Consider the following 12,326-nt stretch of genomic DNA (forward strand, 5'->3'; position numbering starts at 1 on the left):
TAGTAGACATGTGCCGCCTGAATAAACCACATGAGGTGAGCTTGACAGGCAGCCATTATCAATGTTCACTATCAGTGGAGCCAGTTGGCAAGTCATACTCTTGCAATATATTCACTGCATGGACATATTTCACAATCATCAGGAAAACCTGTCATATAAAATGTTTTAAAAAAGCAACTGGACGAATATTCTGTCTACAACATTCATATGGGCCAATTAGAGCAAAAAACAAACTGAGGCATTGAGCATGCCCAGCTCTAGATGTAACCTAAGTGCAACAGACAGGCACTGCTACAGTTTACGAACAGTGGTGCTTGTTTGTGGTGAAACTTGTGCCGAGGCTGGCAGGAAGAAGTGCAACATTGTTTCTACCAAGAGAAGCTTTCAGTGTGGCTCTTTGCTTTTGTTTTAATAAAGAAATGAGGCTCAGTTCTGATATAACTGCCACTATACTATGGCTAAATCTGAGCCAACTGCCACACCGGTGGCAGCCATTGCTATTGGCTTTCAGTACAACTAAACCATGCCCATAGCTACTGCCTTGTCAAATGAAGCCAATTGGTCCGGTCCATTCTCAAATCTGGCTCAATCGTTTCTGATTGAAGCTTTGCAAGATGGATTTGCCTGATTACAGACTTTGAATCTGGCCTGTCTATCTGCTTTGCAAGGTTACAAGATGGGATCAGCAAAGAGATAAAACATCTTTTTTTGTCCACAGGGGCTGTCTACATCACACCAACTCAAAAGTTCCTCACAGGAACTTTAAGTTTTTTGAAATAAGAAGTCTTTTCAGTTGATCTTTAAGTGGTGGAGAAGAGGAAGAAGAAGCACTTTAAAAAGAGAAGTAGTTACTAAAAGAAGAGAGCAAAAATAGTTACCAGAGAGTAAACTACTAGGCAAAGAGAAAGAGTGTATGTGTGTAAGAAGAGAGAGAGAGGGAGGTCTGAATGTGCAGGGAGACGGAGCCTGCCGTCTGGAAAACAGCATCTTCCCCTGCACTCCGCTCCTCCCCTCTTCTCCTCTCGGCATCTCTCCCACGCTCCGGAGCTCAGCCTTCAGTTCCCCGGATCCTCCCAAATTCTCCTGAGGTAGAGCTTGTTTGTGTGTGAGTGTTACTGTGCATTTGAAGGCTGCGTTGTGTGCAAGCGTGTGAGTACCTGACGCTGTGCTGAGTAGTTTTCGTGTGTTTCTCTTTCTCTCTTCCCCTCATTCTCCCTGCAGCTGAGGTGGGCGTGTGGAGCCTCTGACCCTCTCTCGCCCACTCTCTTCCTCTTGTCTCTCCCTCTTTGCTGCAGCTTACAGGGGGGCTATGGATGGACTGCGTTTACCTCCACTCATCGAGGAGGCTTTGGACTCTACAGGTCTGTGCTGCTGCTGTGTGTTTTGTTGCTGTGTGTTTATATGCTGTTGGATGCAGTGAGGCTATTTTTAGCCCTGCACTACAGATCAGATGTGATCAGGCAAAGAAAAAAAAAAAAAAAGAGGTAGAGGAGGGTTGATGTTTATCTCTGTGTTTACTTGCAGCGTGAGGGGTGGGATTGTGAACTGAGGAGGCGGAGGAGATAAAGAGAGGTGGTCAGGAGGTAGGAAGGTGTGGAGATTATTGTGGAAGCCTGTCTTTATTAGGAGCTGACAGACTGGCTGACCGAGTGGGCATTACTGTCAGCTATGGCATCTGTGGACGTTTGACGGAGGCTACAAGCTGCCAGGTAATGGGTGTCTGGCAGCCAGAAGCAAAAATAATGTAGTCATTAGTGCTGTCTGTGGTAGATGAGTTGCATATGTTATTCACCTGATGCATAGTGTGATTTTTTTATCCTAGTTCAGCCTCTTAAATGCTCTGATTGTTTTCAACTCATTGATTTATTCTTGTGGAAAATTCATTTTTGCAGGGGTTGTGTGGAAGAGCTGTTGTCGAGCTTGTTTGGTAACTTCAAACCACTTTACCCTACAGAATCTGTGCTGTTTGTCTGTGTGCAACAGTTGAGGGAAGAATGTGTGGAATGTTTTTTTGTGTCTGTCACAGAAGAAGAGCGTGTTTTGAGCGTGTTTCGAATGAGCATGCAGACAGAGCAGCTCTGTGCGGGGCTCTGTAAAAAGGATGTTTATTGGTGCTCAGAGAGATACACGGGTCAGAGGCCCCTCTGACCATCGGCCATGCTGCGAGGATCTGGCTTCCTTTTCCTGCATATGACTGCCCTAAAATTGAACTTTTAATAACATGCATTTGGAGGATTAATGCTTAATTCCCTCCTGATCTGCAGAGTTAGCTGCAGACTTATTAAACCACTTTGATCAGTGAGTAATTTCCTTTATTACTTTTATTATGCTGGAGCTTGTGTATTGACCAACATGGATGCTGTCTCAGGAGAAATCCCCCCTCCCTAACAAGCTTGTTCCTGTTGTTTTAACTCAGGGGACCTCTTTCCTTTCATCACAGCCTGAGGCATGCTTTTAAAGCCAGAAATTCAGCTTCAAGTGTGGCAAGTGTCTGCTTTAATGTAGCGTGAATCCTGACTTATTGACCATAATAAGTTCTGACACAGAGAAAAAGAAAAGTGGATGGAGCGATGGCTGGTGTTAACTCCTATCTTTTTCAATTGCACAGACTCAGGGATCTAAATGGATTAAAGTGCATTTATTCAGTCCAGGCTGAGGTCAATTCTAGCCAGACACTAGTCTGGGTTCTTCAGACTAAGCTGCCTTTTGTTCTGCACTACAAACAATGGCTGTGTTCTGAACAGTAGTTATTTCAAGGCTTTTATTTCCAACGCTCAATTTCACACTGCACTGCAAGAGACGCTGCAAAAATCTCCAGCTAAATCTACCACATACAGATGCAGGAACATGGACACGTGATCAGAAAAACAGCATCAGAGGCTGATTTGACATTTTAAAGCCGTCTGTGTTTCTCACAGTCATCGGAGCACCATATTGTTCCTCCCACTAGCACGAGTCGCAGACCATATCTTTCTCTGTCCTTCTCTGCTTTCCCACTCAATATCTCTTCCCCCTCTCTCCATCGCAATCCTCTGCTCTCTTCAGCACCCACACACACACCCTCCGACACGCACGCACGCGCCTGTATAAACACAAACCTTTGCACCTGCCTCGGCCCACACAGTGTTTCTCTCCTCTGTCCTCTCCTGCTTTCCCTCCACTCCTCTCCAGTGTTGTGCCCTCACGATGTGAAGCTCACTTCAGCAACGATATGTCCCCAGGGTGCACAAACAGGATCCCTCTCTGCTCTCTGGAACTAATAAACAGCAAAGTTGCTGCCTCAGACAAACTTTGTAGATACTGCAGCTGCAGAGATCTGTGAGAAACACAAGAACATGAGGTTCTCAGTGTTTAACATGGCTCGTCATGGGGCTGAGGGAAAACAAATTCTGCATGCTTTTCCCCACTCAGGCATTCCAGCTCCTTCTCTCTCAGCTGCAAAAGCCCTTCAAATGTGACATGTACCCCTGCACTCCTGCGTTCTCCTCCATCAGACTTTTAGTGCTTCATTTTGAGAGCAGGCTTCCAAACTGAGTGTCACATGTTTTTTTAGTCTCTTTTGGATGCCTAATGGAAAAAATCCCTAAAACTTTTGTGAACTCGTGGGGCTCTTTCTTGCAGCCTATTCTATGGATCTCTTGAAACTTTTCTCCTCCCTCGCACAAATGCTTGGCATTGTCAACCTATCATTAAAGCGCTCTCTCTCTCTCCCTCTGGGTCTTTATCCCTTTTTTTGAATTTGGCAGCTGCACGCTTAGCTGTGGTATCCCCTTCCTCTGCTCTGATTTAAGCAATGTCAAACTTCCCAGAGAGACTGCTTTCAGGTGGAAATCACTGATTTGAGATCAAATAGATTATCTCTGCATCAGCTGTTTTCATCCCTTATTTGTCTCTTAATGGAGTAGCTGCACATGCACGCACTTAAACTGCACATAAAAAGCATTTTCCCTGAACCAATCACCTACACTGACACAGTTTTAAATGCATGCTCATCTAATGAGGCCAAATTACAGCGTATGATTCTACATTGCATCTCAATAGCGTTGACCCACTTTCCTGTATTTCCCTTTGAAAGCGCAAACATGGATTCTCCATTTTAATAAAAGAACAGCTAATTAAGTCAGTTCAACTCGTTGGTGCTTGTGGTTCCTGTTTCGTTCCTTTGCTTCTTCTGTTACTGTGTTTTTTTTCACAGCTTTCCCTGGAGTTTTAAAGCCTCATAGCAAAAAGAAAGAGATGCTAATAAACTCGCTTTAACCTCTCATCCCTGTGGCTTATCCCTCATCTGTTTGAAGTGAGCACATCTCATACTACGGTGACCTCACCATGAAGAGATAAGACTGCCTGAGTGTGGGGCAAAGCAAATGGTTTCTACAGTGGACAAAAAACACAGCTTAATCACCACAGTGACTTTCCATGTGGTGTGCAGGGGTCACCATGGAGATGAAGCAGCATACAGCTTCACCTGCTCATTTCATGAACGGAGCAGCTCGAGTCGCCCCAGGCCGTGTCAGCATCCTCCTCCTTCCTCATGTGTCTTTTATTGTCTTTCTTCCGCTCTCATACAATCTCTGCTTTTTTGACAACCACCTCCCTCCCTCCCTCCCTCGCTTGCACCGTGTTATGTGATGCTGAGGAAGTGTGCCAGTGCAGGGGAAAAGCTACAACATCATTGCTGGGTTGGCTTCAAAGCCGGGGTAGGAGGGGGTGGTGTGCATTATGCATCCCTCCTACACAGCGGCATAGATCCTTTGCAAACATACCGGCACTTAACGAATGCAGCTTAAACACTGCAGACTGGCATGATAACATATATGTGCATAATTCACCAGAAGTGGAGCTAAGAGGTCAAACGACAGAGTGATGCTTCACCCTGCACAGTCACATGCTGGTTATTTAAACAGGTAGTCTTCACACAGACATATAAATGCTACTCACAACCCACTTCTACACTGCCAGCACCACCACCTGTCCTCCTAATCCACTTTTCAAGCTCGAGTCAGCACATGCATCCATCACACTGCACCTGTAGACAGCCTCCAGCTCCTGCTTCAGTGAGCCATCACTTCTCTTGCTGCTGATTCGGCTCCAGATGTTGCACCTCAATCTTGTGAAAGCAGAATTAACTAACAGGCAAAAGAAGGGAGAATGGAGAAGAATCATAATGACATTAAAAAGTTCTCCAGAAAAAGTGCTTTGTGTAACAATTTTAACTGTAGCACCTGCAGACATGAAGATAAAGATTTTGAAAAGTGCTGATGTTACAGTTCTTCCTCTGCAGGCGTACCTTGGCTAGATCTTCTCTTTCATTCTGCTGTATATTAAAGATAAAAACACAGGATCACACTGATTGTTTAAAGGCTTTCTTGTGGTGCTAGTTAAACCTCTCTGTCCCATATCCCAGCACTGCAAAAATCAGCACTCTGCTCCTCAATTTTGCAAAGTGCAAATTTCATTACACCCCCCCCCCCTCCATCACTGAGCTCCAAAATCAGGAGCGAAACAAAGGACTATGTGTCGCCACATTAATGTTTAAATTCAATCTCCGGCAGCTCCTCCTGTGACGCTGACAGAGAACACTCAGCCTGCTTGTTGTCTCATTTCTAAAGTGGCACACTGCTTGCAGTGACATCCTCAATGTGTTTTGCTGCAATGTGATTAGGTGGGAATGTGCTGTGGCTAGATAAAGCCGTCCTCTCCTTGCAGCTGGAATACCAGCTCCTAAGATGAGTCTCCTGCTTGTCCCTGCTCTGGTATGCACGCGGTGCCCATGTCTAATGCAATCCCTGCTTGACAAAAGAGCAGTTCTGTGCCGAATATGCAGAAGAGTGATCACAGGTGTCCCTGGAGCTGATTCTGCTGGACGACACATTGACGTTCACTCACAGGTTTTAAAAGAGTAAAATGACTAACAAGCTGTTTGGAAATGCATGGTAGACAGACCTACAGAATTTAAGGTAATGATAAAAATATTAATATTTCAGGTAGAGGCCAATTCCATTACAGTGATGATGTGAAGGAAATTTGTGTCAGCTGATAAGGGTTAAATTGCTCAATAGGTATGTCCCATTAAGTGTCAGGAGGTATACACAGCATAGCTATGCCAGTCTGAAACTTTTTTGTTGGATATCAGTCAAATACAGACTCAAAAAGCTTGATCTTGAGCTGATGTCAGTAGTCTGGATTTTGAGAGGATCACTCTGTTCAGTTAAACAAATTCACTCTTCTTGAATCTGTCCATTAAACATCTAGAATGATTTCTTGGGCCCAAAGTGAGCTCCTGGGAGCTGTTTTCAGTGGGTTAAAAGTCTATGACATACGAGAGCCCTTAACAGACATTCATCGTAATATTTTAGTTCACTCTGTTTTCTGTCATAAAGAGTAAATTTAGATTGTTTTCTCAAATTTTTGACTTATTAATCTCATTATTTTGGGACAGCAAAGCTGTTTCTTTCCATGTTAATATGTTAATTTATCAAGAGCTTGAAAAAACAAGCTGAATTTGCATGATATCACTGGACTTGGAGTCTGGCCCTTTCCAAACACTGGCTATAGGCAGTTGGATTATTAGTATGTGAAACAGTCAATCTGGCATGACAGCTTACCTAACTGTAATATTTTCATTAAAATTCTTTAAGTTTTTATGAGAAATTCGGGTGGTGATTCCTCATTCACGAGGTGGGGGTGTTTCTTTTGGATAGACCAGTTGAGAACCAAGGGCAACCTTTACAGTAAGGTTACAATATTTGTTTATAATACAACATGTAAGCAACAAATGGATGACATAAATAAAGCCTAAATTTGTGCTAACACTAAACTTAGTACTGATAACTTAGCAGACTGAAGAATTAATAGAAAGAAAAATGCTAATTATAATTGGCAGTTGTAAAATGAAAAAAAAATAATCAGACATTTTGTCAAGTTACAAGCAAAAGGAAGGAGTAGGAGGTAAGAGGGGATTAAAGATCTTTAAAGATTATTTTTGAGAGACTGTGGGGAGAGACAGTGAGGGATGCATGCACAGAATAGTGTTGGGATCTAAAGTCGAACCTCCAACCATTGCAATGAGGATGTCAGCCTCTGCAGGGGTGACTGCTCCATCAACTTAGCTAAACCAGCACCTCGGATGAAAGAATATGAAAAGCAACTGGTTAAGCAAACAGATAAAACATAGCATTTTAATAGTAACAAGTTCCCTGTGGAACAAACTTGTATAATATTGCATTGTATTGTACCTTATCATATCATTATACATAGTATTGCATTGTACTTCGTTGTAAATCATATAGTTTTACATTGCATTGTACTGCATCGTATCCTTAGACACAGTATCCATCCAATCCTATCCTATCCTATCCTGAAAACCTGACATCAAATTTAATACTTTTTAAAGCTTATTCAAGTCCATCTCAATATACTTTAAGACCCCATAACATCTTCCATTCCTTACGTTTACATTGATGACAGTTTTGTTCGTATTTTGTGCAGACTGCAAGATAAAAATGTGACAACATAATAAAAAAAATGCATTTAGTATTTTTTTACTTTAGTACACAAACAAATCCTTCTTTGAGATGCTAGCAGTCCTCACATTAACAGACTCTACACTAGTATTACACTAGGCAAAAGCTTCTATGCAAAATTCTGTAAAATATTAACATGCCACGGTCTCTGCTCCAACACCTTCTGCTCCAACCACTTCTCTAAAAATTTGCATTTACCCATTATTTGCATGCACACATCACTCGATCACAGTCAATTTGCAAGCTAGGGACACAGCGGAGCTTAAAGGATGCACTGATAGCTCAACAAGCGTGCAGACTGTTGTCAGATCTGGTGGAGTTCCATCGGAATCTCACTTGTGCTTAAAAAGAAATGTAAAAACAAAGGAAAAAACTAGCCTACAGTCTCTTCTGACAAATATAAAAATTGAACAGCTGGAAAATGTAAGACCTCATTGTCTTGATTGAATTCAAGACATCAATATTTTTAAGTTTTGATTTTTGCTAAATTGATTTATCAAACTAAATTCTTCTTAAGACCCTGCAGGTACCCTGGTATTGTAAGGTATCATATGATATTGTACCTTTTTTTTTTTTTTTATCATATTCTATTGCACCATATTGCAAGAACAGAACATGTATAAGGTAACTCTTGTGGACTGAAAATTGAAAGAGAATTTTTCAGGTTGAGCTACATGTGTGAATATGAATCATATTCAATATCATTAACCTCAATTTTACTATCACCCCCAAAAAATCCACATAAAGTTGGGAGAGCTGGTGTATGAACACAGTAGGAAATATTAAGGAAAATACCTGTGTGGGAAGCTTGAGGGGTTTATATTGTTTATACCACACAACTAACAGGAAGCAGAAAATCTTTGTGTGCATAAAAAAGCTCCTTCATACTCTTTCCTATTAACCAGTGCTTCCTTCTGCTCTATTCTAAACTTAGCACAAAAAGTAACTAAATTTGTGTTTGGTAGATTATTTCAAAGAAGGCAACACATTTTATTCCACTGGAAAGCCTGTTTATCTCCCTTTTAAATGGTGCCACATTTATAAGGAACATGCAGAGTTGAGTATGTGGGTTGTGCCCTTGAAAATTTGCCAAATCTTCTCTACCAATGCCAAATAGCTTATTCTGACATTGACTCTTTTTTGGAGTTGTTTGGTAAATTAAATGATTGAAGTCTGAAGAAGCAAGACATATTGGCAATTCAATAGCTTATTCATTTAACAACCAGGAGCCTCAGTAACATGGGAACCATACACAGCCACAACAGCCTGGAACCCCCTCTTCATGCTGGTCACACACTGCTGTGGGATGGCATCCCATTCTTCAACCAGCATTTGTCACAAGTCAGCCAATGTGGCTGTGTTGGTTACTCTGGTACAAACAGCACGCCAAAGCTGATCCCACAAGTGTTCAATGGGGTTGAGGTCAGGACTGCTGGCAGGCCATTCTGTCCTCTCCATTCCCAAATTCTGGAGGTAGTCTCTCAAAAACTTCCCTCTGTGGGGGGCGAGCGTTGTTATACTAGAGGATAGAGTTCGGTCCCAGACTGTGGAGATATGGGATTGACACTGGTTGCAGAATCTCATCTCAATATCTCTCTGCATTGAGATTCCCTCAAATGATGACAAGCCTCATTTTCCAGTGAGGGAGATGCCCACCCACACCATCACACTGCCTTGGTGCAACAGTTAGCATAGTGTTCTCTGTCTCTCTCCACACCCTACGATCCAACTGCTATAGGCAGAATCTGGACTCATCGCTGAACATAACGTTCCTCCACATGTGCAGTTTCCAGTGCATGTGTTGCCGACACCAGCGCAAACGGGCCTGATGGTGAGGGGCAGTCATGGCAGGTCTCCTGGCAGCTCTATGAAAACAGAGATTGGCTGTGTGCAGTCTTCAGTTTGGAGATGGTACTGGGGCACTCCAAATAATGCTGCAGCAATTTTGCGAAACACCAGCTTGAAGTTGCCCTATATCAGATCAAAAGTTGCCCTATCCAGATCAGTAAAACATGGCAAGCCAGTTCTTGGAGCAGATACCTACTGACCACTGTAGCAGGGCACATGTGGCATGTGATTGTCAAAACCTGTCAACTCTGCTGCTCATCCCACAAATGCATGATCCTTACAAATGTAGCACCATTATAAAGGGAAATAAAAAGGCTTTCCAACAGTATACAACTTATTTCCAGGGAGCATTGTTACAACAAAGAAATAATCTACCAAACACACATTTCCTCACTTTTTTGCGCTAAGTTTATATACTGTGAAGACATCCATTCATAAGTATTATTAGTAGGCCTATTAGGGCATAAACTGAAAGAGTATTGTGGAAACTTTTGCTTCATTTCCACATTTTATGTCATGTTCTGCTTCCACCCAGTCTCCCACTGTGAGGTGAATATGTGAACAGGCAAGTTAGGAGAATTTCAGGGGCATCCTCACTAATTTTAAGAACTTTTCAAGAGTGCATGTTGTGAATTAAAGGCTATTCTGAAAAAGTGGAGGGAGTTCCCCTTACTCCACAGAAGAAGCTAAAGTGGCAGATGTTTAGAGGTATTTTATACCTGCTATGCAAGCAAGTTCTTCAGCTCCTTGTAATCTCTCCACAGCTGCTACTTTTACTTTTACACAGTTAAGAAGCAATGTTTGATTCAAGCCTTATGCTGCCTTACATAATAAAGAAGGAGCATGTTTTACATGAAGGTAGCACTGGTATAAAATCAGTTCTATGTAGTGGCTGACACCTAAAGGCCTGGCTTTGTTTCCAGGTCAGGAAAAGTCATATTGGTTCCTACCTTGTCTAAAGTGTCTTTAATGCTTTATTCTGTACTGTCACTATAATCTGATCACAGTATCATATTTGTTCTCTATTTGTGTCCATCCATGCCAGTCTAGGAGCTCTATCTACATAACAAAAGAGCTAAAATACAATGCTTATCACTTGGCAAAGCTTTTCAGGAGTTATTACTCTGACTCAGACAGAGCCAAGGATTTGGATATGAGTGATATTCAGTAGGACGCCTTTTTGTCTCTTGATGGCCTTTAGCTGCCGCCGGCTATACAAGCAGCCCCTGCTCTTTCTTCCTGCCACAGAGCACTATCTTTCTTCTTTATGACTTTCTCATTACAGCAGCATCAAAATTTAATGACAAAATAGCCTGCATGAAACCTCTCACTTTCCTCCCGGGGGCTGCTTTGTTCACATTTACATTATTACAAGACAGAAGGCATTAAGGATGCTAATGTCACGCAGATTTAATAAAAAATATGTTGCATGTGCGTGGCTGTGATGGAAAGAATTGCTTCTAGAGAGGGGAACAACAGGCTGAGAAATAATTACCACAAGAAATAGAAGCATCCCCTGAGCCTAGATTACCCCGGTGAGCATCACTCTTAATTAGGTAGATCTTTAGTTAATGCTTCGCTCTGTCCCCTGCTGCACCTCTTTTCTCGTCACATCACTTGGTTTCTGTCTCACTCTTCTCCTCCTTGCTCCATCTCCCTCATCGTCTCACTGCCTTCTGAGTCCAAACATCAATCTCCAGGCGCTCTGAGACCACTCCAACATGAATGTGTGATGCAACATATCAATTTATTTCTGAGATGGACTTGACCCTGGAGGGCACAAGAAATTTTTTTGAGAAAAAGGCGAGATGATGGCTGGTCAGGGTGAGAGATGTCAGCAGAATTTTCAGTTACAGTGAGCAACTGGGGCATGAGAGTTTCTTTTTTTACCTTAAAAAACATTCCCACTGTGATATTTTCTGCCTTACACTGCATCTAATCCTCCTAACATGAGAAACTGTCTTCCTAATGAAAAGTAAAATGTATGTCGTGCTGTAACTATGTACAGTTTTCTGAACCACTCTGCACTTGTCTTTGCAGCTCCAGCAGGCATCAGTTCTAACAATGTCAAATCAAGTGTATAATTGTAGATCTGCATTATAAACAACATCCCATTTGACTTCACAAGCCCACATCAACAACAGCTGTTGAGGAAAACCAAAACAAAAACCACGTAGTGTAAAATGACAGGGGCGTGTGTTTGTCATCCTTCTTACTATGAGCAGCAGCAGCTTTGTGTTATTGTGAACTTTGAGGTGCATTACTGAGTGGTGAGTCATTGTGATGGCTTCAGCACACAGGCCCACCTCCTCCCTACTCTTCTGTGCATGGTGTCGGCTGAATGACTCCATCTACTGGTGACAGATTTTAATTCAGTGAGCACATAAGGGAACACAAAGAGCAACAATGTTATAACGTATCTTTAAATCTGAGGCTCTCTCAACCAGTTTAAAACATTTTTTATTTACCACTGCAGTCCCATAAGTTCAACTCCTTTCTGTCCAGTTTTGAGCATTTTTTGCAGTTATTCACCTTTGAAACATCTTTTTTTGGAACGATTTTAAAATGAATATGTTGTTACTTTTTATGACTTCATAGAGAAGGACAGTGGATAAAGTTGGAAACAGGGATGAGAGAGACATGCAGGAAAGTAGCAACAAGCTGGACCTGAACCAGGACCACCTGCGTGCCTTAACCACTAAGGCCAGCGGTGTTCAAACTTTTTTGTTCAGTGCACACCTGAGACTGAACCAAAATATACTTGCTCATCATAATTATCCATGCAAAACAGCCTCTTTAACACTTGTTTTATATTATCTTTAGTTGCTGTCTAGTTGTAATTGTAAGGTATGGTCATATAAATTTCCATAGCACACCTAGACATGCCTCAATCCACACCAGTGTGCATTGCCACACCATCTGAGAACGACTGCACTCTGCCATTTGCGCCTCATG

General features: G+C 42.2%; 1 protein-coding gene and 1 long non-coding RNA gene across 2 annotated transcripts in view; one reads left to right on the forward strand and one right to left on the reverse strand.

Annotated features, from left to right (window-relative positions):
- Positions 1-1,131: 1,131 nt before the first annotated feature.
- Positions 1,132-12,326, forward strand: part of LOC121515078 (coiled-coil domain-containing protein 136-like) — a 40,224-nt gene continuing 29,029 nt past the window's right edge. Inside the window, exons 1-2 of the mRNA XM_041795662.1 lie at positions 1,132-1,149; positions 1,296-1,361. Coding sequence (XP_041651596.1) covers positions 1,310-1,361 — 52 coding nt within the window. The 5' untranslated portion in view covers positions 1,132-1,149; positions 1,296-1,309. The remainder of the gene's footprint in view (positions 1,150-1,295; positions 1,362-12,326) is intronic.
- LOC121515079 lies at positions 3,105-7,121 on the reverse strand. Its single transcript, XR_005992353.1, has 4 exons — positions 7,051-7,121; positions 5,223-5,314; positions 5,027-5,126; positions 3,105-3,316 (listed from the first exon to the last, which is right to left on the reverse strand). It is a non-coding gene; the product is annotated as an uncharacterized LOC121515079 (long non-coding RNA).

This window comes from Cheilinus undulatus, linkage group 9 (assembly GCF_018320785.1).
Source record: "Cheilinus undulatus linkage group 9, ASM1832078v1, whole genome shotgun sequence".
NCBI classification, from domain to species: domain Eukaryota; kingdom Metazoa; phylum Chordata; class Actinopteri; order Labriformes; family Labridae; genus Cheilinus; species Cheilinus undulatus.